The sequence below is a fragment of the Myotis daubentonii genome, chromosome 6 (genome assembly GCF_963259705.1).
Source record: "Myotis daubentonii chromosome 6, mMyoDau2.1, whole genome shotgun sequence".
Lineage (NCBI taxonomy): Eukaryota > Metazoa > Chordata > Mammalia > Chiroptera > Vespertilionidae > Myotis > Myotis daubentonii.
Genome location: NC_081845.1, coordinates 98,883,358 through 98,910,419, shown reverse-complemented (window position 1 = coordinate 98,910,419; position 27,062 = coordinate 98,883,358). Strand labels below are relative to the sequence as shown.

At 43.3% G+C, this 27,062-nt stretch overlaps 1 protein-coding gene and 1 long non-coding RNA gene across 3 annotated transcripts in view; one reads left to right on the top strand and one right to left on the bottom strand.

The window, feature by feature from the left end:
• LOC132237566 (uncharacterized) overlaps positions 1 to 27,062 on the bottom strand; it is a 228,501-nt gene that overhangs the window by 83,341 nt on the left and 118,098 nt on the right. The gene's annotated exons all lie outside the window — the stretch shown is intronic.
• LOC132236589 (epididymal secretory glutathione peroxidase) lies at positions 10,104 to 25,760 on the top strand. Of its 2 annotated transcripts, XM_059699701.1 has the most exons (5): positions 10,104 to 10,190; positions 17,184 to 17,337; positions 23,914 to 24,031; positions 24,418 to 24,517; positions 25,554 to 25,760. In XM_059699701.1, exons 1-5 carry the CDS (start codon positions 10,104 to 10,106, stop codon positions 25,758 to 25,760), a joined length of 666 nt encoding a protein of 221 aa, XP_059555684.1. The 2 variants fall into 2 exon arrangements, with proteins under 2 accessions (XP_059555684.1, XP_059555686.1); XM_059699703.1 differs by lacking the exons at positions 23,914 to 24,031; positions 25,554 to 25,760 and having other exon boundaries at positions 24,418 to 24,479.

Below are 27,062 nucleotides of genomic sequence, written 5' to 3'. Positions count from 1 at the left end.
CTGTCCATAAGCTTCCTGGGGGTATTGAATTTGATTGTGGGTATCAGCATAGACCCCTTCACCTACCAGCATTTCATAAGAAATATTAATCTGGGCAGCTAGATTACGAGAAGCTTGTTCCTTCGCCTTTTCATCATATTCTGATTTCCACAAGAGATAATCCCTTCCTGATAAACAAGCCTTGGCAATAGCTCTCCAATCATTAGGTGGGAGAGCCTCTGAGACCATAGTTTCCAAGACAGTTAAAGTATAAGGGGAAGTGGGCCCATACTGAGCACAGGCTGTTTTTAACTCTTTTAAGGTATTAAAAGGAAGTGGGTCATAAGCACGCTCACGCTGTCCCGTGTGAGGGTTCACCTGTTCCATAACAGGGAAGGAGTGAATGCCCAATTCCTCATCACACTTTCATGCTTCCTGCAAAGCCATCTGAAGAGGGGAAAGTGGAAGTGGTGCTGCACAAGGCAGCGGAGAGCGGCGGGAACGGCCCCCGCGGCTTCTCTTTTTCTTGCCTAGAAGCTTTAATGTTTCTAAAAAGCATTCCAACACATCCTCTATATCACTGCCCTCTTCAGTTCCAGCAGAAAAACATTCTTCCTCCTCTTTTGCCTGAACAATACCCGTATTATCATTATGACAAAGAGCAGCAGCTTCCTCAAAATCCTCATCTTGAGGAGTTAAATTGTCTTTAAAAGTTACATTATTTCTTTTTAATATACTGTCTTTTTTAGACCCCTGTTTTGTGCCATCACGCTGCTTCTCCTTTTGTTCTGGCTGAAGAGACGGTGGATTATGGTCATGCCTGGGATCCGAACAATCCCGTATCAACCTCCATAAGGAGAAGGCATCGACCGGGGTCTTCCTTGGCCCAAGGGCTTTATAATGATTGTGCATTTGTTCTCCAACTTTCTGCCACGTTTCTAAGTTAACGGTTCCTTCCTCAGGAAACCAAGGGCAGACCTCCTGAATGAATTTTAAAATGTTCTACTTGCTTGTCATTAACCTTAGTTCCTCTACTATTGAGCATAGACTTTAACATTTGCCCATAAAGGGCATTTTCTCTAGATTCTAATTGCCCCATGCTTTACTCCTGATTACCAAAAAATTGCTCCTCCCTTACCTTAACGAGTGCACTCTTTATCCGATGGAGTTCCTCTCCGTCTTATTCCCAGTTCCTCAGTCCCTGTTCGGGCGCCAGATCTGTCAGGGCCAGCCTGACAAGGTTGAGCTGGGCTAAGGCAGGGAGGTGGAAATTGAGAAAAGAAAGACAGGAAAGCGGGGTCGGGAGGACTCCAGCTCTCTCAATGAACTGAAGCGAGTTTATTAGCTATACAATCCTATTTATACACAACACACTGAATAGGTCTGTCAAGAGGAATGTATTCTTTGTTCCTCTTAATCTCTAAGGGAGAGACACAGCAGAAGGACAAGTTCTCAGTACAGCATATCTCAGTAAACAGTTACAGACTTCTTGGTAAGCTATGAAAGGCTGTTCTCATTCTACAAATGTTTCTCTCATTCTACTGATAATCACCATCCAAGCAAGTCTGGGAAAACTGTGTGGGTAAGGGTCCCAGCCTTGCTAGCCCTTACAGGTGCAAGGACCTTGCCAGCTTACATCTGGCCCCCAACACAAATGACGTCAGCTAATTTCTCAACAGAAACCTTTGAAGTCAGAAGAGATTGGCACAAAATATTCAAAGTGATGAGAAGCAAGGGCTTGCAACCAAGATTACTCTACCCAGCAAGGCTTATTTAGAACTAGAGGCCTGATGCACGAATCTGTACATGGGTGGGGTCTGGCCAGCCTAATCAGGGCTGGGCCAGTCAGAGGAGGGGCCATGGGAGGTTGGCCAGCTGGCCCCGCCCCTCGATTGGACCAGTTGGCGGGCTGCAGTGTGTGTCATAGCGACCAGTTGTTCTGGTCATTCCAGTCATTCTGGTCATTCCAGTTGCTTGGCTTTTATATATATAGACTAGAGGATCAATGCACAAAATTTGTAGAAGGGACTCAGCCACCACTGCTGTGGCCCTCGCCCGCTGCAGCTTTGTCCGGAAGGAAGGACGTCCAGTCTAATTAGCATATTACGCTTTTATTATTATAGATTGAAAGAGAGATGAATAGCTTCCCAGACAAGAAAAAGCTAAAGGAGTTCATCACTACCAAACAAACCAGTATTACAAGAAGTGTTATAGGGACTTCTTTAAGAAGAAGGTACAAAAATTAAAAATCTAATCTAATAAAAGAGAAACATGCAAATTGCCCCCACCTCTGCTATGCCCAAGCCACGCCCACCAGCCAATCAGAGTGACTATATGCAAATTAACCCAACTAAGATGGCAGCCGGCAGCCACAGAGCTGGAGCAAGCAGGAGGCTTGGTTGCCCCAGCGATGGAGGAAGCCAAGCTTCCCGCCTGCCCTGGCCGCTGTGACCTCTTCTCAAGGCAACAAAGTTTCAATTATAGAAAATGAATAAATCCCAGATACCTGCTTCCAGCCAGCCTCCACTATGAGCTTGGGTGGCTGGGGGCCATAGCCAGCCTGCAAACAGCCATCAGCCCCTCACTCAGGCTGGCCAGGTACCCCAGTGGGGACGCCACCCTGAAGGGGCTGTGGCCAGCCTGCAAACAGCCATCAGCCCCTTACCCAGGATGGCCACACCCTCATGGGGTGAGGGTCCCCACTGGGGAGCTTGGCCAGGCTGCAAACAGCCATCAGCCCCTAACCCAGACTGGCCAGGCACCCCAGTGGGGACCCCCACCCTGAAGGGGCTGTGGCCAGCCTGCTAACAACCATCAGCCCCTCACCCAGGCTGTCCAGGCACCCCAGGGGGACCCCCAAGCTAAAGGGGCTGTGGCTAGACTGCAAACAGCCATCAGCTCCTCACCCAGACTAGCCAGGCACACCAGCAGGACTTCCCACCATAAAGGGGTGTGGCCAGCCTTAAAACGGCCCTCACCCCTCACCCAGGCTGGCCAGGCACCCAAGCGGGACCCCCAGCCTGATCCAGGACACCCTTCAGGGCAAACCAGCCAGCCCCCACCTGTGCACCAGGCCTCTATCCTATATAATAAAAGGGTAATATGCAAATTGACCCTAACAATAGAACGACTGGGAATGACTGGTCACTATGACACACACTGACCACCAGGGGGCAGATGCTCAATGCAGGAGCTGCCCCCTGGTGGTCAGTGCGCTCCCACAGGGGGAGCCCTGCTCAGCCACAAGCCAGGCTGATGGCTACCAGTACAGCAGTGGTGGTGGGACCCTTCCCTGCCTCCTCAGCAGTGCTAAGGATGTCCTATTGCAGTTTAGGCCTGCTCCCCACTGGCAAGTGGGCATCCCCTGAGGGCTCCCGGGCTGCCAGAGGGATGTCTGACTGCCAGCTTAGGACCAATCCCCTGGGGAGCAGGCCTAAGACAGCAGATGGACATCCCCCAAGCAATCCCAGACTGGAGAGGGAACAGGCCAGGCTGAGGGACCCACCCCCGCCCCCCCCCAGTGTACAAATTTTTGTGCACCGAGCCTCTAGTCTAAGCGACCAAATGACCAAACGGCTGGTCGACTGGTCACTATGACACACACTGACCACCAGGGGGCAGATGCTCAATGCAGGAGCTGCCCCCTGGTGGTCATTGCACTCCCATTGTGGGAGAGCCGTTCAGCTGACTGACGGGTGCCAGACACCAGGCTCATGGCTGGAGAGCGCTGCTGTGGCGGTGAGAGCCTCTCCCGCCTCTGCAGCAGCACTACTGGAGCAGCAGCTATGGTAGGCACAGTGGGACCCAGATGAGCAGGAGCAAGTGGTGCAGTGACCAGCCCGGGCTTGGGTTCCTCCCCCTGCCACTTGCCTGTTTGCACACTACTACACCCCTTGGGTATCCCCTTAGGGGTCCTGAATTGTGAGAGGGCGCAGGCCAGGTTGAGGAGACCCCACCGGTTCACAAATCCATGAACCAGACCTCTAGTATATATATAATGTAATATGACTCAACCATAAAAAGACTAAAATCTTGCCATTTGCAACAATATAGGTGGACCTAGAAGATATTATGCTAAGTGAAATAAGTCAGACAGAGAAAGACAAATACTACATCATTTCATTTAGATGTTGAATCTAAAAAACAAAATAAATGAACAAAAATTCATAGATACAGAGAGCATTTTCATGGCTGTCAGATGGGAATGTGCTAGAAAGATGGGTGAAAAGGGTGAGAGGATTAAAGAAACAAACTGGCATTTACAAAATAGGCACAGCATCCGAAAGACTGTCAATAATATTGTGATAACTATGCATGGTGCCAGGTGGGCACTGGACTTATGGGGAGTCACTTTGTAAGTTACATAAATGTCTAATCACTATATTGTGAACCTAAAATTAATATAATATTTTAGGTCAACTGTAATTAAAAATAATAAAAAAACATTTTTTATTTTTTTATTATTAGTTAAAGTATTACAAATGTCTCCTCATCCCCCCCCATTAACCCCCAACCTCCCCCCCTCACCCCACACACTCATGCTCCCATCCCCCTGTTGTCCATGTTCATTGGTTTGGCTTATATGCATGTATACAAGTCCTTCGGTTGATCTATTCCCCTTACCCCGCCCTCCCCTACTTTCCTTCTGGGGATTGATAGCCTGATCATTGTTTCTCAGTCTTTGGGTCTGTCCCTTTTCATCAGTCTATTTTGTTCTCTATAATCCACAAATGAGTGAGATCATGTGGTATTTATCTTTCTCTGACTGGCTTATTTCACTTAGCATAATGCTCTCCAGTTCCATCCATGCTGTTGCAAAAGGCAAGAGTTCCTTTTTTTTACTGCAGCATAGTATTCCATTGTGTATATGTACCACAGTTTTCTAATCCATTCATCTACTGATGGGCACTTAGGCTGTTTCCAAATCTTAGCTATGGTGAATTGTGCTGCTATGAACATAGGGGTGCATATATCCTTTCTGATTGGTGTTTCTGGTTTCTTGGGATATATTCCTAGTAGTGGGATCACTGGGTCGAATGGGAGTTCCATTTTTAGTTTTTTGAGGTAGCTCCATACTGTTCTCCACAGTGGCTGCACCAGTCTGCATTCCCACCAGCAGTGCAGAAGGGTTCTTTTTTCTCCACATCCTCTCCAACACTTGTTGTTTGTTGATACTAGCCATTCTGACAGGTGTGAGATGATAACGCATTGTCGTTTTGATTTGCATCTCTCGTATAATTAGTGAGTTTGAGCAGGTTTTCATATGTCTTTTGGCTTTCTGTATGTCCTCTTTCAAAAGTGTCTATCTAGGTCCGTTGCCCATTTTTTTATTGGATTGTTTATCTTCCTTTTGTTAAGTTTCATGAGATCGCTATAAATGTTGAAAATTAAACCCTTATCGGTGGTATCATTGGCAAATATGTTCTCCCATGTAGTGGGTCTTCTTGTTGTTTTGTTAATGGTTTCCTTTGCTGTGCAAAAGCTTTTTATTTTGATGTAGTCCCATTTGTTTATTTTCTCTTTAGTTTCCATTCCCCTAGGAGCATTATCAGAGAAGAAATTCCTTTGGCATATGTTTGCAATTTCACTGCCTGTGGATTCCTCTAGTATTTTTATGGTTTCCCATCTTACGTTTAAGTCTTTTATCCATTTTGAGTTTATTTTTGTGTATGGTGTGAGTTGGTGATCTAGTTTCATCTTTTTGCATGTATCTGTCCAATTTTCCCAACACCATTTATTGAAGAGACTGTCTTGACTCCATCATATGCTCTTGTCTCCTTTGTCGAATATTAATTGGGCATAGTGGTTTGGGTCGATTTCTGGGGTCTCTATTCTATTCCATTGATCTATATGTCTGTTCTTGTGCCAGTACCAAGCTGTTTTAAGAACAGTGGCTTTGTAATACAGTTTGATATCTGGTATTGAGATCCCGCCTACTTTGTTCTTCTTTCTCAGGATTGGTGCAGCTATTCGGGGGTCTTTTTTTATTCCAGATGAATTTTTGGAACGTTTGTTCTAGATTTGTGAAATATGCCGCTGGCAATTTAATGGGGATTGCATTGGATCTATAGATTGCTTTGGGTAGTATGGACATTTTGATGATGTTGATTCTACCAATCCATGAACACGGTATGTTCTTCCATCTGTTTATGTCTTCCTCTATCTCTTTATTCAGTGTCCTGTAGTTTTTTCATATAAGTCTTTTACCTCCTTAGTTAAGTTTATTCCTAGGTATTTTAATTTTTTTGGTGCAATGGTAAATGGGATTGCTTTTTTAGTTTCACTTTCTGTAAGTTCACTATTGGTGTAAAGAAATGCCATGGATTTCTTAGCATTAATTTTGTATCCTGCTACATTGCCTAATTCATTTATTAAGTCTAACAGTTTTTTGATGGAGTCTTTAGGGTTTTGTATGTGTAATATCATGTCATCTGAAAATAAGGACAGTTTTACTTCTTCTTTTCCAATCTGGATGCCTTTTATTTCTTCTTCTTGTCTGATCGCAATGGCTAGTACTTCCAGTACTATGTTGAACAGGAGTGGTGAGAGGGGGCATCCCTGTCTTGTTCCTGTTTTTAGGGGGAATGGTTTTAGTTTTTGCCCATTGAGTATGATGCTGGCTGTGGGTTTGTCATATATGGCTTTTATTATGTTGAGGTATGATCCCTCAATTCCTATCTTGCTGAGAGTTTTTATCAAGAAAGGGTGTTGGGCCGAAACCAGTTTGACTCAGTGGATGGAGCGTCGACCTGCGGACTGGGGGGTCCCGGGTTCAATTCCGGTCAGGGGCATGTGCCTGGGTTGCGGGCACATCTTCAGTGGGAGATGTGCAGGAGGCAGCTGATCAATGTTTCTCTCTCATCAATGTTTCTGACTATCTCTCTCCCTTCCTCTCTGTAAAAAATCAATAAAATATATTTAAAAAAAAGAAAAAAAAGAAAGGGTGTTGGATTTTGTCAAATGCTTTTTCCACATCAATTGATATGACTATGTGTTTTTTTTTTCTCTCAATTTGTTTATGTGATGTATAACATTTATTGATTTGCGGATATTGTACCATCCTTGCATCCCTGGGATAAATCCTACTTGGTCATGGTGTATGATCTTTTTGATGTACTTCTGGATCCGATTTTCTAGGATTTTGTTGAGGATTTTGGCATCTATGTTCATGAGGGATATTGGCCTATAATTCTCTTTCATTGTATTGTCTTTATCTGGTTTGGGTATTAGGGTGATGCTGGCTTCATAGAATGAGCTGGGAGGTGTTCCTTCCTCTTGGATCTTCTGACATAGTCTGAGGAGGTTAGGTTTTAGGTCTTCCTTGAATGTTTGGTAAAACTCCCCTGTGAAGCCATCTGACCCCGGGCTTTTGTTTGCTGGAAGCTTTTTGATTACTGCTTTGATTTCCTCCATAGTTATTGGCCTATTGAGATTTTTAGACTCTTCCTGATTAAGTTTTGGAAGGTTGTATTTTTCTAGGAATATGTCCATTCCCTCCAGGTTGTCTAGTGTGTTGGAGTAGAGTTATTCATAGTATTTTCTAACAATCCTTTGTATTTCTATGGGGTCTGTTGTTATTTCTCCTCTTTAATTTCTGATTTTGTTTATTTGGGTCCTCTCTCTTTGTTTCTTGGTGAGCCTGGCTAGAGGTGTATCAATCTTGTTTATCCTTTCAAAGAACCAGCTCTTGGTTTTGTTGATCTTTTGTATTGTTTTTTTGGTCTCTATGTCATTTATCTCCGCTCTGATCTTGTTATTTCCTTCCTTCTGCTTACAGTGGGCTTTTTTTGTTGCTCTCTTTCTAAATCTTTGAGTTGTAGAGTTAGGTCATTTATTCTTATTGTTTCTTGTTTCTTGCAGTAGGCTTGTAGAGCTATGAACTTCCCTCTCAAGACTGCTTTTGCTGTGTCCCATAGGTTTTGGATTGTTGTGTTTTCATTGTCGTTTGTTACCATGATGTTTTAATAAAAAACATATTTTAAAAGGTGCCTGAGGCCAGCCCATCCTTGCTGCTTGACACAGTCACTGCAGGGAAGAAACATCTGCACAGCATATGTTTCAAGGGACCTGGCGTATATGGCATACTGTTCTTAATATGTTTGCTCCCCCTCTTAGAGCTATGTGTTTTAACCAGGGCCACCTCCCTGAGAAAGGTTGTTTCCCCCGGTGGGGATGTTTCCCTGGAGTTGGGGTTGATGGGACTGGGGAGGGGATTGAATCAGTAAAACCCCCTAGTGTTACAGAAATACCATGTACTGCTTATGAAGAACTTGGACTAAGACTGTTGGCAAAAAATTTGGGACTTGTTGGGCCCACATCCCCAGGGGTCTGCCCACCAGGGAAAGTACCAAAGCCAATACCCATGGAGACCCACCGACACAGAGCAGTCCCAGGGAAGACAACTAGCAAAAAGGATATAACCTTTACTGGGGCCATAAAGTAAGAACCTTGGAGTGGAGATAACAAACCAGCCCTAGCCTTTGGAATAGAATAGATAAGATTAAAATCAACAGAACTAGATGGAGATGGGATTTTTGGCAAAGGTCAGATAAGAAACTATGGACATGAAACAAGGAACTGTAGAAGGTCAAGGGAGGACCCAAAACATACTATTATGTCATGCTTGTAGAATCAAAGAGTATAAATACAGTTTTAACAGGACAATAAAGAGAGAACCTGGCTATGCTGATCAACTGAACGCTGCCTCTGTGTCCTTCATTCTTCACTGACTTCGTCCACATCTTTGAGAACCCCTGGACCCGCTGGGGCTGGACCCCAGCAAAATGGAACTCATTATTACCTCTTTTTTTATATACCTCTGATGAGAACTATATGAGCTTTTCAAGAATTTAAACAATAAACATGGCATGCCTCTGGGGAAAGAGGAAGGAAAATGGAGTTTGGGAATCAAAGGGATGAGTAATAAATGAAACAAAAGAGGGTCCTTGCAAGGACAAACTATCATGAGCTTAGGAGTATGATTAACTCAGACCTTAGCACTTGAGGTCCCAAAAGCAAAAGTGTCCTGGAGACAAGAAAGAGGAAGGTCTTGGTAAGCCTCCTGTAGGCTGAAGAGGATGTTAGTTATGTCATGTGAGAAGCCCAGCAGTTCCTAGGGCTCTGGGTCTATGTCACCATAGCATCTATTCCAAAACTCTAGCCAAGACTACTGAGCAGTTGCTGGAAACTGCTGCTGACGGGTGTTGTGAAAATGCTTGCTGGCTGAGAGACAACACTTTTTCTTGATTCTTTCAGGAGATTAAGAGCACCTTTAAAAAACACTGCATTCAGGATGGCAGACTCTTCTCCAGCAAGTTAGCTGGTGTGGGTGCCCAGCCTCCCACCTCCCTGCTCCGCTGTCGGTAAGAGCCTTTGATGCCAGACTGACACCCAGGCTGGTACCACCATTCCTTTTAACCTTGGCCAATCTGATAAGTGCAGAATGTATCTTTCCTTATTTATACCTCTTTGATTATTGGTGAGAAGAGAACATTGAGTCCTACTACAGATGCCATTTGGTTTCTGTCTGGTGCCCATTTTTCTGTTGGGCCAATTGTTTGTTCTTACTAACTTACAAAGCATGTGTATAAAGAATACATTAATGTGCTTCCTTCACATACTGGTATACTGAAAATATTTTTCCCACTCAGGGCCAGTTTCCTTCCAACTCTTTTAGAGAGCTCCTATGTGGTCCATCCTTTGATTTTTTTTAAGCTCAAATAATATTAGAAATAGTACTTGGAATATCTATGTCATCCCTTTTGCGTGAGTTTACTGCTAGGTCTGGGAGGCTGTGTCCACATCTAAAACTATTCACTCAGTAAAAAGAGATAATAACCTTTAAGGGCCATGGAGTACTTTCCATCACCCTTTCATAATTCTGCCAGGATTTATGAGTCTCAGGTCCTCATCACACTGCTGAGCTTTGAGTGCTCATTTGGGTTTGTGTAGGTAAGGATGTGGTTTAAATTCTACATTCTTGTGCCCCACTCACACCCCCAAAATACTTGCCACACTGCTATTGGCCTGTGCAGGCTTGGGCTCTTCCCTGCCAGGATATCAAAAGGCTGCTGAGATGCATAAGGGCCTCAGACTCTCAGACTAGTGATCTACAGTCACTAATAATGACTGCACAGTTAAGGGCCTCCTACCTTTTCCCCCTTCTCCTAGCTGGCTTTGTGCAGACAAATCCCAAGCTGGAGAAGATGAAGGTGAGTGACTTCCAGAAAAAACAGGGCAGTGTTCTAATGGGAAATGCTTCTTCTTTTTTAAAAATTTATCTTTATCACCCTGGCCAGTTTTGCTCAGCAGTAAGAGTGTTGGCCTGTGGACTGAAGGGTCCCAGGTTCAGTTCCGTCAAGGGCACGTACCTCAGTTGCAAGTTCAATCCCTGGCCCTGGTTGCCTGGCAGGAGGCAACCAATTAAGGTCTCTCTCTCATATCAGTCTCTCCCCCTCCTATCTACTCTCTCTAAAAATGAATGGGGGAAAATATCCTCAGGTAAGGATTAACCAAAAAGAATTATATATATGAATTTGAAAGTATTATAGATGTTCCCTTATTTCCCCATTGACCTCCTCCATTCCACACCCACCCCACCCTAGGCCTTCACCACACTATTGTCTGTGTCCATGGGTTATACCTATGTGCATATAAGTTCTTTGGTTAGAAGTTACTCTTTTGTCTTGGTCTCCACAATCCCACACTTCATTTCTTCTTGTAAGACACCAACCTCTACTTTCTTCTTTTTTGTTGTTTCCCCTAAATGTTCCTTCTCTTCTCTTTGAATCTCTTCAAATCTAGAAACGAATGTTCCTTGAATGGAATATGGGTAGCCAAAAAAGAGCCTCCTTCCTATGGTCCTCTCTCCCCTCCTTCCTAGGTAGAGGCTGCCTGCGTCTCCCTCCAGCCCACTCAGTGTCTCCTCAGAGCTGGGTCTGAGGCATGGAAGAGCAACGGACATCAGAGTGGATGGGGGCAAGAGTTTGGATGAGGGACTGTGTTGAGTTATCTCACACTGAGCTAAGCAGCAAAATCGTAAGGAGGAAAAAAATCATGTGGAAGCTTTTAGGGATGGATAAAGTCAGAGTCATCATGTTACCAAACACAATGGATCCCAGCCGCCTGTCACTACTTGAGCCAAATTCAGCAGAGACAAAGTTGAATCATGTATAAACATTTATTCCAATACTAGAGGCCCGGTACACAAAAATTTGTGCACCCCGGCAGGGGGGGTGGGGGGGGCTTCAGCCCAGCCTGTGCCTTCTCGCAGTCTGGGACCCCTCGGGGGATGACCACCTGCTGGCTAAGGCCTGCTCCCCGGGGCATTGGGCCTAAGATGGCAATCAGACATCCCTCTGGCAGCCTGGAAGCCCTCGGGGGATGTCCACTTGCCAGCGGGGAACAGACCTAAGCTGCAGTCAGACATCCTTAGTGCTGCTGAGGAGGCAGGAGAGGCTCCCACCACCACCACTGTACTGGCAGCCATCAGCCTGGCTTGTGGCTGAGAAGAGTTCCCCCTGTGGGAGCGCACTGACCACCAGGGGGCAGCTCATGCATTGAGCATCTGCCCCCTGGTGGTCAGTGTGTGTCATAGTGACCAGTCATTCCCAGTCTTTCTGCTGTTAGGGTCAGTTTGCATATTACCCTTTTACTATGTAGGATAGAAGCCTGGTGCACGGGTGGGGGCCAGCTGGTTTTCCCTGAAGGGTGTCCAAGATCAGGGTGGGAGTCCCGCTTGGGTGCCTGGCCAGCCTGGGTGAGGGGCTGATGGCCGTTTGCAGCTGGCCACACCCGCTTTAGGGTGGGGGTCCCCCCTGAGGTGTCTGGCCAGTCTGGATGAGGGACTGAGGGCCGTTTTCAGTCTGGCCAGCAACTGAAGCTCCCAGCCTCTCCTTTTTTCTTTTTTCTTTTTTTTATTTTGGGATTTATTTACCTTCTATAATTGAAACTTTGTTGCCGTCACTGGAGCTGAGAGCCAGCTCCAGCTCTGAGGCCACGGCCTGCTGAAAACAGGTATCTGGGGTTTGTTTAGCTTCTATAATTGAAACTTTGTTGCTTACAGAGCTCAGAGCTGGGCGGTGGCAGGCGGGGAGCCACTGGAGCAAGCAAGCCTCCTGCTCGCTTCAGCTATGTGGCTGCCGGCTGCCATCTTGGTTTGTGGCTAATTTGCATATCACCCTGATTAGCCAGTGGGAAGCATAGTGAAGGTACGGTCAATTACCCTTTTTGTCTTTTATTAGATAGGAGGATTGCATGGGAGAGCAGTTGGTCACCCTGAAAATTCTGCTCTGACCCCTGCCTCCCAGCCAGTTGGCTGACTACATACAGGTGAGGGAGAAAGCTACATGCAGCTTTGAGCTGTGAGTTTAACAGGGAAAGGGCAAGGGACAGCCTGTAGCCCGGCCTTCAGGAGCTCAAAGTCCAATGACAAGGTGGCTAATCTATGATTGCAAACAGCTCAGCCTGTTCTGGGATGCTCAGCGTTCCTGAGGCAAACTCCTGGAGCTGTCAGGGTACAGGCACAGCAACTAAATCAAAGTGTGTCCTGTCCTTGGTCTGCTTTTAAAGTGTATTTCTTTTTACAGCCTGTTTTTCTTCTTGCAACACATCCTCCAGTTTCCCAGTGTCGGTAAGAAAACCTCTTTTCTGTAGTCAGGGGAATCATCATTAAATAGCTGTGACTCTATTCCTGTTACATGCCCTTCCCCTATCAGTCAGAGAAACATGAAACATGTGGGAAGAATAACAGGAGGATTTAGAACCAGGAGCCTTGGATTCCAGCTTCAGTTCTAATTCCAGTTCATGGCTGTTGCCTTGTTGAATAAATGTGTGCATGGTAGTTCTGGCCAGTGTTGCTCAGTGGGTTGGAGCATTGTTCTGCATACTAAAATGTTGCAGGTTTGATCCACAGTATGGATGTTCTCTCCCACATAGATGTTTTTGTCTCTCTCTTTCCCTTCCCTTCTCTCTAAAAACAATAAGCATATCCTCAGGTGAGGATTAAAAATAATAATAATAATAATAAATGCTATATTCCTAAAAACTCTAAGCATCATCAGAGCCTTTGGTGAGATGTAATCTTTTTAAAAATACAAAAAACACATGTATGGCCATGATGGGGTGGTTGAAGAAAGAATAGCAATGAACTAGGTGTGAATTAGATAACTTTGAGCAAAAGGGAATCATGAAGTTAGGGGCAAATGAATTCTCAGTTGCATGGTTGTTACCACTCTTGGCTTTGGGCAAATCGTTTCACCTCTTCTAGCTTCTGCTAGATATGGACTGCCGTGAATATCAGGAGTAAGCTAGACTAAAAGGCATCTTCAAGTCTAGAGTTTCTCTAAGTCCCCACATCCTAGTAGCCAACATGCTTTTTAGTAATTTTCAAAGTGGGGGAGGGGGGTGCCAAATTATTTTAAATGTTTAGCTTGGAACCACGCAACATGGAAATAGAAATTAATGTTTTCATATAGTACTAGAGGCCCAGTGCACAAATTCATGCACAGGTGGGGTCCGGCTGGCCTGGCCCCAATTGGCAGATTGGGGCTAGGCCTATTGAGAGAAGGAGATGGCAGGAGGTTGGTCAGTGGGCCCACCCTGATTATGGCTCAATCAGGGCCAGGCCAGCTGTGGGGAGGGGCTGAAGGAGATTAGCCAGCCAGTCTGACCCCTATTGGGGAGGGGGGTTGATCAGGGGCGGTGTTGATCAGGGTGGGGGGGACCCATTGGGGGCGAGGCCGGTAGGGGGAGGGGCTTCAGGAGGTTGGCTGGCAGGCCCCGCCCCCTATTGGGGGGCAATCAGGTTGGGGCCAGCCAGGGGGAGGGACTGATGGCTGATTGTGGTGGGGTGGGCTGATCAGGGGTGGGGCCAGCTGGAGGAAAGGGCCGTGGGAGGTTCGCTGGCCCCAGTGGACATCATAGTGACCGGTCATTCAGGTTGTTATAGCATTCTGGTGGCTGTCTTTTTATATATATAGACTAGAGGCCCAGTGCACAAAAATTTGTGCACTCAGGGGGGTCCCTCAGCCCAGCCTGTGCCTTCTCGCAGTCTGGGACCCCTCGGAGGATGGCCACCTGCTGGCTTAGGCCCACTCCCCAGGGCATTGGGCCTAAGCTGGCAGTCAGACATCCCTGGGGCAGCCCGGGAGCCCTCAGGGAATAACCACTTGCCGGCAGGGAGCAGACCTAAGCTGCAGTCAGACATCCTTAGCACTGCTGAGGAGGTGGGAGAGGCTCCCACAACCACCGCTGTACTGGCAGCCATCAGCCTGGCTTGTGGCTGAGCAGAGGTCCCGCTGTGGGAGTGCACTGACCACCAGGGGGCAGCTCCTGCATTGAGTGTCTAGCCCTGGTGGTCAGTGTGTGTCATAGTGACCAGTCATTCTGCTGTTAGGGTCAATTTGCATATTGCCCTTTTATTATTATAGAGGCCTGGTGCAAGGGTGGGGGCTGGCTGGTTTGCCCTGAAGGGTGTCCCAGATCAGGGTGGGTGTCCCGCTGGCGTGCCTGGCCAGCCTGGGTGAGGGGCTAATGGCTGTTTTCAGACTGGCAAAACCTCCTTCAGGGTGGGGGTCCCTGCTGAAGTGCCTGGCCAGCCTGGTTGAGGGGCTGAGGGCCGTTTTCAGTCTGGCCACACCCCATTCAGGGAGGAGGGTCTTTCTGGGGTGCCTGGCCAGCCTGGGTGAGGAGCTGATGGCTGTTTGCAGGCTGGCCAAGGCCCCCAGCGGGGAACCTCACCCCATGAAGGTGTGGCCAGCCTGGGTGAGGGGCTGAGAGCCATTTTCAGGCTGGCCACAGCCCCTTCAGGATGGGGGTCCCCGCTGGGGTGCCTAGCCAGCCTGGGTGAGGGGCTGATGGCTATTTGTGGCTGGCCATGGCCCCCAGCCACCCAAATTCCCAGTGGAGGCTGGCTGGAAGCAGGTATCTGGGGTTTATTTATCTTCTATAATTGAAACTTTGTTGCCTTGAGTGGAGCTCAGAGCCAGCCAGGGCAGGTGGGAAGCTTGGCTTCCTCCATGCCGGGGCAACCAAGCCTCCTGCTTGCTCCAGCTCCGTGGCTGCCAGCCGCCATCTTTGTTGAGTTAATTTGCATATAGTCACTCTGATTGGCTTGTAGGCATGGCTTGGGCATAGCAAAGGTATGGTCAATTTGCATGTTTCTCTTTTATTAAATTAGATTTCCTCATGCATGTCTGTTTTGCTAGTGCATGTACATGTGCATGCATTTAGGGAAAATTATAAAAACCTGCACAGAGAAAACACCTCTCTTCCAGGAGGAATGACTGCGTAGTGACAACCTGGTGTGCTGGTGATGGAAGCAATGGGCATATACAGTTGGGAATGTTAGGTTCTGTTTTGTGCTGCATCACTCCTTCTTTAGGTGAGGAAGATGGTGTTTGGCTAAAATCTTTTCTAATCCATTGCATTTCCAGGAAATCTAATTTATTCTTAATTTAAGTCTGTATCTTTCTTATCACAGTTTTCTCCCCTTTCAGTTACCCTCTGCCTTTTTCTCACCATGTGGTTTGGTGGTTTCCTTTTCATACTTCCTATTTTATACTTCCTATATCCTGTGAGCAATTTGTAGCAACTTCCCCTCAGTATACTTTGGGTACTGCATGGACTTGCATTGACAGAGACAGGAGAAATGAGAAGATCTGCCTTGTTGAGGAATTTAACTTAAGAACAGGCAATGATGATTTCATGTAGAACTTATTTCTGATGTGCAGAACTCTGAAGAAATATGTTCAGGAGATTTGGAGAGAAACAGGACAGATGGAGCTGATGATGACAGCAAGTGAGGTGAGGAGCGAAGTGTGTAGTGTGGTGGGTACTGCTAGCCAGACATATTTTAGTGAACTCTTCATCTTCTTTCTAAGGAACTACAAAAAGTTGGAGTTTTTATAGTATTGGCTTGTAAGATCGTCATATGAATAAGAGAGTGACATGAGAGGGAAAATTATTCAAGGTAGAGATAACATTAGATTCTAGAATGTTAAACCTGGAAAGCCCCTTGAGGGTCTGATAGTAATCTAGATGAATGTCTTCTTTCCCCATGGTGGGAACTGAGGGTCAAGGATGAGAACTGCCAAGGTTCACAAAGGAATTGAGAGTAGAGCTGACTTCTGATTCCACAAATCAAAGAGCCAGTGCTTTTCGCACTCCACCATGCTAATGGGCATGGTGAGAAGTCAGACGGCATGGGGACAGTAACAGAAGGAACCAAACCATTGTTAAGTACTGAAGCAATGAAAACCTTTCCTATGTTGAGAGAATCAAGGCAGGATATCTTCACTCTAGAGCAGTGGTTCTCAACCTTCCTAATGCCACAACCCTTTAATAACAGTTCCCCATGTTGTGGTGACCCCCAACCATAAAATTATTTTCGTTGCTACTTCATAACTGTAATTTTGCTACTGTTATGAATCATAATGTAAATATCTGATATGCAGGATGTATTTTCATTGTTACAAATTGAAATAATTAAAGCATAGTGATTAATCACAAAAACAATATGTAATTATATGTGTGTTTTCCGATGGTCTTAGGCAACCCCTGTGAAAGGGTGGTTCAACCCCCAAAGGGGTCATGACCCACAGGTTGAGAACTGCTGCTCTAGAGCAGGGGTCCTCAAACTACGGCCCGCGGGCCACATGCAAATACAAATATTGTATTTGTTCCCGTTTTGTTTTTTTTACTTCAAAATAAGATATGTGCAGTGTGCATAGGAATTTGTTCATAGTTTTTTTTTTAAACTATAGTGCGGCCCTCCAACGGTCTGAGGGACAGTGAACTGGCCCCCTGTTTAAAAAGTTTGGGGACCCCTGGCCTAGAGCTATGACGTAGCCTTATTCTCACAGAAACATGAAAGTCAATGTGCTTCTCTCTCTGGCCCTACATGCCAGGCCCGCTCATCCCAGCTCATGATTCTCTGGTCATTTCCATTCATCCAAGCATCTCGTGGTATCTAGCTTCTTTCAGGACAACATGAAAAGAGATTTGACTGTCTTTTGCTCAAAAAAAAAAAAAAGTTGGCTTTCAAGTCACAAGAACTTTCAGTCTTGTCACTGACTTCTCATACAACTCTGTATGTTTGTGTCCTGGGTTTCAGCTAATACATGTATTCTCCATTGAGTGCAATGAAAGATTACACAGATGTTAGGAATTATTGTTATTTATGTCATCATTTTTAAATCTTCCAGATGGATTGCTACAAAGATGTGAAAGGCACCATCTATGAATATGACGCCCTCACTCTTGATGGGAAGGAACACATTTCATTCAAGCAGTATGTGGGCAAGCATGTCCTTTTTGTTAATGTGGCCACCTATTGTGGTCTAACAGCTCAGTATCCTGGTAAGAATTTATATCTAAACCCCCTTGGGACTAAATTTCTCAGCTCAATATATTCTAAATCATAATTACATTTATGCTTTAATTGTAATTACGCATCAAAATAAATACTTATGATCAAGTGACTTCATCCCCAATGTCAGGAGTCAGCAAACTGTGGCCCACAGGTCAGATCTGGCCAGCCTGCTTCTACATACCAAGATGCGCTGGGACACAGCGACGCCCGCTCATTTACAGGCTGTCTGTGGTTGATTCTATGCTACAAGGCAGAGCTGAAAGGTGGTATGAATACTGGTGACAGAGACCATCTGGCTTGTAAATTCTAAAATATTTACTATTTGACTTTTACAGAGAAAGTTTGCTGATTCCTTCTCTATGTCCTGCCTATGCTTTGCTCCTGAGATTTCCAGGAGAATCAATATATATGAATTAGTAACCTCTCTGAAGATTCAAATGTACTTGGTAAATACAGGAGAGAGGATAAATATTTTTGAGAATTTTTCAGGATTTTAAAAGAAAAAGAAAAGGGGGGGAGTACTTACAAAATTTTTAAATTAATTTGATTGTTGAGAGTGTTACAGATGTTCCCCATTTTCTCCCTCTGCCCCCCTCCACTGGGTTTCCACCCCATCACAGGCTTTCACCTGTTATCTGTGTCCATGGACTGTGCATAAATGCACGTAAGTCTCTTGGTTAATCTCTTCCTGCCCTCCCTCCCACCTTGCCTCTGAGATCTATCAGTCTGTTCCATGCTTCTATATCTTTGGTCCTATTTTGTTTGTCAGTTTATCTTGTTCATTATATTTCACATATAAGTGAGATCATGTGAGATATGTCTTTCTTTCTTCTTTCACTTAGCATAATTTTCTCCAGGTCCTTCCATGCTGTCTCAAAGGGTAAGACATCCTTCCTTTTTACTGCTGATAGTATTCAATGGTATAAATGTACCACAGCTTTTTTATCCACTCATCTGCTGATGGGCATTTGGTCTTTTTTCCGATCTTAGCTATAGTAAATTGTGCTGCTATGAACATAGGGGTGCATATATTCTTTCTGGTTGATGTTTCAGGATTCTTAGGATATATTCCCAGCAGTGAAAAGGCTGGGTCAAAGGAAGTTCTGTTTTTAATATTTTGTGGAAACTCCATACTGTTTTCCATAATGGCTGCACCTGTCTGTATTCCCACCAGCAGTACTAGGGTTCCCTTTTCTCCACATTTTCGCCAGCACTTGTTTGTTGATTTATAAATGGTAGCCATTCTGACAGGTATGAAGAAATACCTCACTGTAGTTTTAATTTGCATTTCTTTGATGATTAGTGACATTGAACATTTTTTTTTCATATGTCTATTGGCTATCTGTAGGTCCTCTTTGAAGAAGTGTTTATGCAGGTCCTTTGCTGATTTTCTAATTGGAAACTTACAACCAACATCATACTCAATGAGAAAAAAATAAGTGTTTCCCCTAAGAACAGGAACAAGACAGGGATGTCCACTTTCATCACCCTTATTCAACATAGTATTGGAAGACTTAGCCACAACAATCAGACAAAAAGAAAAAAGAAAAAGCATCCAAATTAGAAAGGAGGAAGTAAAACTCTCATTATTTGCAGATGACATGATATTGTACAAAGAAAATCTTAAAGACTCCACTAAAAAACTACTAGATTTAATAAATGAATTTGGCAACATAGCAGGATACAAAATAAATAGCCAAAAATCGATGGCATATTTATACACCAATAATGAAATCTCAGGAAGAGAAACTAAAACAACAATCCCATTTACCACTGCAACACCAAAATAATAAAATACCTAAAAATGAACTAAACCAAGGAGATAAAATACCTGTACTCAGAAAATTACAGGACATTGAAAAAAAGAGATATAGGAAGATATAAATAAGTGGAAATGTATACTGTGTTCATGGATTGGAAAAATTAACATCATTAAAATGTCCATACTACCCAAAACAATCTATAGACTCAATGCAATCCCTATTAAAAGACCAATCACTTAATTCACAGATCTAGAACATATATTCCAAAAATTTATATGAAACCCAAAAAGACCCCGAAGAGCCACAGCAATCTTGAGAAAGAATAAAGTTGGAGGAATCACAATAGCAGATTTCAAGTTATACTACAAAGCCATTGTAATAAAAACAGCCTGGTACTGGCACAAGAACAGGCATGTAGATCAATGGAACAGAACAGGGAACCCAGAAATCAACCCAAGCCATTATGTTTAATTAATATTTGACAAAAGAGGCAAGAGCATACAATGGAGTCAATAAATGGTGTTGGGGAAAGTGGGCAGATACATGGAAAAAAATGAAACTAGACCACAAATTTTCACCATACAAAAGCAATAAACTCAAAATGGATAAAAGACTTAAATGTAAGTTGTGAAACAATAAAAATCCTATAAGAAACCATAGGCAGCAACATCTCAGACATCTCACATAGCAGAATTTTTGCCAATACATCTCCTAGGGAGAGAGAAACAAAGAAAAAATAAACAAATTGGGCTACATCTTTTTTTAAATTATTCTTTATTGATTGAAGTATTACATATGTCTCCTTTCCCCCCCCCCCATTGACCTCTCCCCCGCCACTCCCACCCTCAAGAACATGCCCTCACCCCCCTAGTATCTATGTCTATGGATTATGCTTATATGCATGCATACATGTCCTTTGATCTCTTACTCCCCCTCCCAACCTCCTCTGCCTTCCTCTGAGGTTTGATGGTTTGCTCAATGATTCTGTCTCTGGATCTATTTTTGTTCATCTGTTTATGTTGTTCATCATATTCCACAAATGGGTGAGATATGTGATATTTATCTTTCTCCGACTAGCTTATTTCACTTAGCAAAATGCTCTCCATGTCCATCTGCACAGCAAAAGAAACCAGCACCAAATTGAAAAGAGAACCCACTGTATGGAAGAACATATTTGCCAATGTTACATTTGGTAAATGATAAATTTTCAAAACATATAAAGAACTCATACAGCTCAGCAAGAGGAGAAAAGGTATTTTATACTTAAAATTGCATTTAACTGGAGTGAAGTTTGGTAAAGGAGGACGTCAAAATAGAAGCAAATATTCCCTCTCCAACCTTGACAGCTCCTTAGATGTAGTTTTCTCTCTCTGTGAATTATGCAGAGAAGTCTTATATCTTTCTTATACTTTAGGCCATGTGATTTAAAAGCAATAAATAATGAAAATGATGGATTATATCAGAAACAGATGTATTTCTTTTATTGAAACTAATAACTTCATTTTTGTTTTTTATTAGGTTTTGAATGGGTAATACATTCAAAAATTTCACAATTCAAAAGGAATGAAAATATTTAGAATAAAAAGTTATTCCACCTCCTTCCTCTTACTCCAGATGACAATATTATCATGTTTACAAAATACAGGGTGGAGCAAAAGTAGGTTTACAATTGAGAGTACACAAAGCAAGAGTTTATTCTTGTATTATTATTATTATTATTATTATTATTATTATTTACTAACTAGAGGCCTGATGCACGAAATTCATGCAAGGGGCTTAGCCCTCGCAGCCCCAACTTCATCTGGAAGGTCGTCTAGGAGGTCATTTGGCTGTCAGGTCTAATTAGCATATTACACTTTTATTATTATAGATTATTACAGTATTTTCCACACAAACAACTATAAACCTACTATTGCCCTACCCTGTATAATAGATCGATTCTTTTTTCTGCTCTTCCTCCACTGATGACTAATATAAATATTACTTTCCACGTTGTTTTTTAAAATTAATAAGGTGCTTTGGAGTTCAGGCATTTTCTCATTTTTTAAAAAACTCAATAAAATTCTATTGAAAGTAATTCATTTTACCAGTTTAAAAGAACTTTAAAAACCAATTTATTCCGTTCCCACTCTATATATAACAGATGAGTAAACTGAATATTTGCTTAAGGATTGGACAACTGGCTTCCTGATTTATTGTCTCTTTTTTCTGGAAGATGCGATGACCTATAGTGACTAATGACAAGAGGGAAGCATGCAGAGAAGTGCTGAGGAACCATGTGGAGACAGGAAAGCAATCTCTAGAAAAATATATATAAATAAAAATAAATAAAAACACTAAGAGGAGATGCCAATTGGTTGAACTGAATCTAAGTGGGTCTAGCTAGTGTTTGCCAGGGGACTGAAGGCATCTAGCCCAAAATGGGTTAACAAAGAAGATGATTATAAAAGTCTGAGCAGACAAGTTGGCAAACTTCCTGGCAGTGGGAGAAGCAGGTGGGATCTTGCGTTTTGGCATACCAAAGAGGATTTTCGGTAGAATGCATGTTTACCATCCAATAATTGTGGAAGAACACAAGGAAGGGCAACTCGGAATTTCTCAGGTTCTCTTGGTCCCTGGCAGGGTGACCACACTCCAGCCAGGGTGACCAGCCTGTACACAGGAGAGAAGCCCTGTCACTGTCCACAGCTTTTCCTTTAAAAAAGGAAATGCTACTCATTAACTAACCAAAAAAGACAAACTGATGAACAGTGATGTTTAAACCTAGCTTTGTTTAAAAATTACCTGATAAGCTTCTTAAAAAATTGTGGCAAAGAACCTTGGCTGGGTGGAGCATTGAACACTAAGGGGTTGTGGGTTCAATTCCAGTCAAGGCACATACCTAGCCTGTGATTATCTCAAGTCCAGCACATATGAGAGGCAACCAATTGATGTTTCTCTCCCTTCTTCCTAAAACAAATAAATAAATAGCCCTGACTGGTTTGGCTCAGAGGATAGAGCGTCAGCCTGCGGACTCAAGGGTCCCAGGTTCGATTCTGGTCAAGGCCATGTACCTTGGTTGTGGGCACATCCCCAGTAGGGACTATGCAGGAGGCAGCTGTTTGATGTTTCTAACTGTCTATCCCTTTCCCTTCCTCTCTGTAAAAAGTCAATAAAATGTATTTTTTAAAAAATAAAACAAATAAACATACTCAGGTGAGGATTGAAAAAGAATTGTGCTAAAGAAAGACATAGCAAAATTTAGCACCTTCACCATTTTTAAGTGTACCACTCAATAGTATAAAACGTTCCCATTGTTGTAAAACAAATCTCCAGAAAGTTTCATCTTGCAAAACTGAAACTCTACTTTCATTCAACAGCCTCCCTCTTCCTTCTTCTACTCAGGCCCTCAAAACCACCATTCTAATTCTGTTTCTATAAATTTAACTACTGTATAAATCTCATGTAAGTGAAATCACACAATATTGGTCTTTTTATGATTAGTTTATGTTACTTAACAAATTCTCTTCAAGCTTCGTCCATGGTGCAGCATATGACACAATTTCCTTCCTTTTTAAGGTTGAATAATATTCCTTTGTATGAATATACCATATTTGTTTATTCATTCATTCATCAATGGACATTTAGGTTGTTTCCACCTCTTGACTCATGAATAGTGCTGCTAAGGACATGGGTACAAATATCTCGTTGAGACTGCTTTCAATTATTTGCATATATACATAAAAGATGAATTGTTTTTTGTTTTTTTTGTTTGTTTTTTGAGGAACCTCCATTCTACTTTCCATAGTGGTTGCATTATTTTACAGTCCCATCAGCAGTGACCTTTGGGGAATGGAACCTGAGAGCTCTGCAATGGGGCCTTGTGGGCCTGCAGCTGACTCTGATGTGCTGCATATTTGGAAAAAACTATATTTTAATAAAGGGCTTTGAATGCATGTCTGAAGATTCGGTATCTGACTTTAGCCTTTCTAATTTAGAGAATTTCTTCTCCCTTGGGCCTCTGTTTCCTTCTCTATGAAATGGAATCTTTTTTTTAAAATGCTTTTATTCTACATAAATTACTACCATAGGCTAATGTTTAAAAAGCAAATAAATTGGGCAGATGCAGGACAAAAATCTGTTCACCCACTACAAAAGGTGAAGTTTTTTTAAAAAAAATTACAATAAATGCAGAAGTATTTGATGCATGCAGTAGCCTTAAATGAAAAAGCATTGATTCCCATTGTTCCACAAGAAAAATAAAACCACACAGAGAAACCCACATTATCTTACTGTACTCCATGTTAAAATGCATCATATTGGGTTTGTTTATAACAGCACAGAATTCCAAAAGTCAAAATGAAATAAAGCAGGTATTTTAAAGATTTAAGAGCAGTTATCAAAAATAAATTGCATTTTTTTCAAGATACAGAAATGCTGCTATGATGGCTGGGAGCCCAGTAATCTTTCAATAGCCGCATTGATATCACCTCCTGTTGCAATCAGGGCTTGCAAGTTTGCTTCACGGTTCAAAAATCCCATTGCACTGAGTTGTTCCAGTTGTTGCTGAAATCTGACTTCTGGACTCTGTAGCTGAGGATTTACTGCAGCGAGAGCCTGCAGCATTTGTTGGATAAACTGTTGGTGTCCAGGTTCCATGGTTCCTTCCGTGGGTCTTGGGTTTTCACTAGGGGCAGAGCTAGAGCCATTGGTTCCTGAAGAGCCGCCAGTGCTTCCTAATGTCCCCCATGAAATGGAATCTTTCTCTACACAAGGCAAAGTCTCTGGCCAGGCTGCCACCTTGCCCCATCTCTACCACAGAACTGAACGCACTTCAGGAGGAGCTGAAGCCCTTTGACCTCGTTGTATTGGGCTTCCCCTGCAATCAATTTGGAAAGCAAGAACCAGGTGAAAACTTGGAGATCCTTCCGGGATTGAAGTAAGTACTGCTCAAACCAGGGAGGAGGCCTCTGTCCACCTTCCTTCCACCTCCAGAGACCCTCCCATATGTGTGACTTACTGGATGGTGCTGGACTAATAGGCTCAGCAGCATCTGCAAACTGACCTGCCTGGTGTGCAGTGAGACCTGGCAGGACTGGGAGGGGCAGGAGCATTGAAACAGCTGGTTCAGAAACAATGTAGAGCACAGGGACAGACTGCAGGATAGAGAAAAACTAAGTGAATTGGGGAGGCCAAACAAAAATATGGCCTTACCTTTCCTTCCCAGCCTGTCTAGTATATGTCCACCTCTTTCTTACCTTTCCCATGACATCCAATTTTGATGTTCCATCATAACTTTCCTGGTAACATTATGGCTTATTACAGGTATGTCCGTCCAGGGGGAGGATATGTACCTAATTTCCAGCTTTTTGAGAAAGGTGATGTGAATGGTGAAAAAGAACAGAAGGTTTTCACCTTTTTGAAGGTGAGTGAATGAATGACATAAGCCTCTTCTTCCCTAATATGTCTAGCATACCATTGGTGTAGAAATAGACCAAGAGCTCCTGTCCAGAGGTGGGATTGGGCTCTGAGGGAAATCTCCAGATCAGTATGGAGGCTAGAGTTTATACTGTCAGTATCTGTGGGGCTTTGTATGGTGGAAAAAGATGTAAAATAGCAGCTTTTCCTGGAACCACCCTCTCTTGCTCATTGACGTTCATTCATTCATTCATTCAGAGTGCATTTATTGATGCCTGCTATCTATGAGGTAGCTTACTAAATACTAAGAATATGAAGATGAGTAAGACACAGTGCCTATCCCTTAACAAGCTCACTCTAGAGGGGAGACATAGAAATCAATAGGTGAAACACAACTTAACAACTTTTATGAAACAACAACTTTTAGATTCAGAGAACATGTGAGCTGAAAGGCTCCCTAATGATCACCAATGTTCATTGTTCTTAAATATCAGACTGTGAGCCAAAACCAAATCCTCAGTAAATTGAAGGAACTAGAACAGTATAAGGAGAGTTTTATAAACTCAAATGACTTATAGGGCTGCTCTGCAATTTATTCTTAAAATAATCTTTTTTTTATAAAATCAAATGATAAAATAATGATTGTTTTTTAATTTCTTATTTGATAAAACAAAATGCTGGTAACTCGCTATATTGGCCCCAAAAAGGTATCTTTGAAATGATCAAGACCTGAGAAACCACATTCTAATCCAAGCTACTAGCAGAAAAAGAATCCAAAGGCTAGAGATGTGACATATCTTACTCATGGCGATTTTGTGATGAGGTCATGGGTGAAAACATAAAGAAGAAGCCCACTTTCTATAACATCATAAACATTCTTGGCAGTAGGTATGGTGGTAATTCACATGATTTATTAAGAACCACAGGAAACTAAAATACCTAAGTGTAGGAGGGGTTGTATCTCCTGTGGGTGAAATAGCCTGGGTCATCCAGAAGTAAAAAGGATGTTGTCATTTCTCTTCTTTTTCATCTCTCCGCTTCAGCACTCCTGTCCTCACCCCTCTGAGCTCTTGGGCTCCTTCAAATATATCTCCTGGGAGCCCATAAAGGTACAGGACATTCGCTGGAATTTTGAAAAGTTCCTGGTGGGGCCTGATGGAGTCCCTGTCATGCGCTGGTTCCATCGGGCTCCAGTCAGCGCAGTCAAGTCCGATATCCTGCTCTACCTGAAGCAGTTCAAGACTAAATAGGAAGGCCAGCTGGGCAGGAACTATCCTGCTTCTCACCTGAAGACCTGTTCAAAATCCACCTTTTTACTACACTCCCTTTTTAAACAGCCTCCCCTTGACTAAATCACCTCTTGCTGTTAAAGTTCTCATTCTCTACAAGTAGCTTTATATTTGGAAGACTACTGCTCATTCTCCTTGCAAAGGTATGTGAGTGAAAAGCAAAAGAATGAAAACCTGCCCTAGCCATTTTGGCTTAGTGGATAGAGCGTCAGCCTTTGCACGGAAGGGTCCCAGGTTCAATTCCAGTCAAGGGCACATGCCTGGGTTTTGGAGTTGATCCCCAGTAGGGAGTGTGTGGGAAGCAGCCAATCAATGATTCTCTCTCATCATTGATGTTTTTCTCTCTCTCCCTCTCCCTTCCTCTCTGAAAGCAATTTTTAAAAAAAGTAATGAAAATCTTATATCCTCAGGTCTCTGTTGAAACTTAAAAATTCATATCCATTAAAGAAAAGTCATCATTCCATCAGAAAGGTTTAGTCAACCACAATATCCTGAAGAAGAACAGTTAATAGTTCTGTTTTTGTGTTGTTGTTTTTGCATTCTGACTCCCTCTTCTCTCTCCACCCTAAAAGTGAGGGAATAGCCATGGAGGTTAGAGCCATACAGTCTAGGTTCCACTTCATACATTTTCCTCTCCTGGTAAAATGTATTGCCAATTTCTAACTTTTTTTGGATCAATCTTCATTCATGCTACCTCTTCCCCCAAATGACCTGTGATTCTCCAGTAGAAGCCCTAAGAGTGAGAACAGGAAATCACCCTACATGAAAGGAAGGGCATCTCCATGATAGTGAGACCCAGAGCATCTCTCTAATTTGGACCCTACAAAACTTCTTATTGTCTGATCTTTAGTTCATTCAGGTTATGATGCCTGGGCCAGGCACACTTTGATTCTTCAGTTTCAGAACTAGTCCTGCCACTGTCTCCAATAAAATATTTTTTACTGCATCTGTGATCGCTGTGTGGGTTTTAAATTCCTATCTTACCTTGCTTCTCTTTCTAACTCTATCACAAATGTTGTATTACTCAAATTACCTGAACCCCTCAGGTAAAACAGAAAGACTTATCCTTCCAGGTCCTTGGAAGGTTGCCAGCTGATGGCTCTCAGTTGCACCCCTCCTTAGGAGTTGCCTTAGGTAAATGGCATGTCTCCTTTCCAGGAACAGGCTGTGTCCAACGTAAACTGTGAGGGCTAAAACGCCAGTAATTAACTTCTCGATCTAGGACAACTCTGAGGGCCCATCCAGGCAGTAGAGGCCACAGGG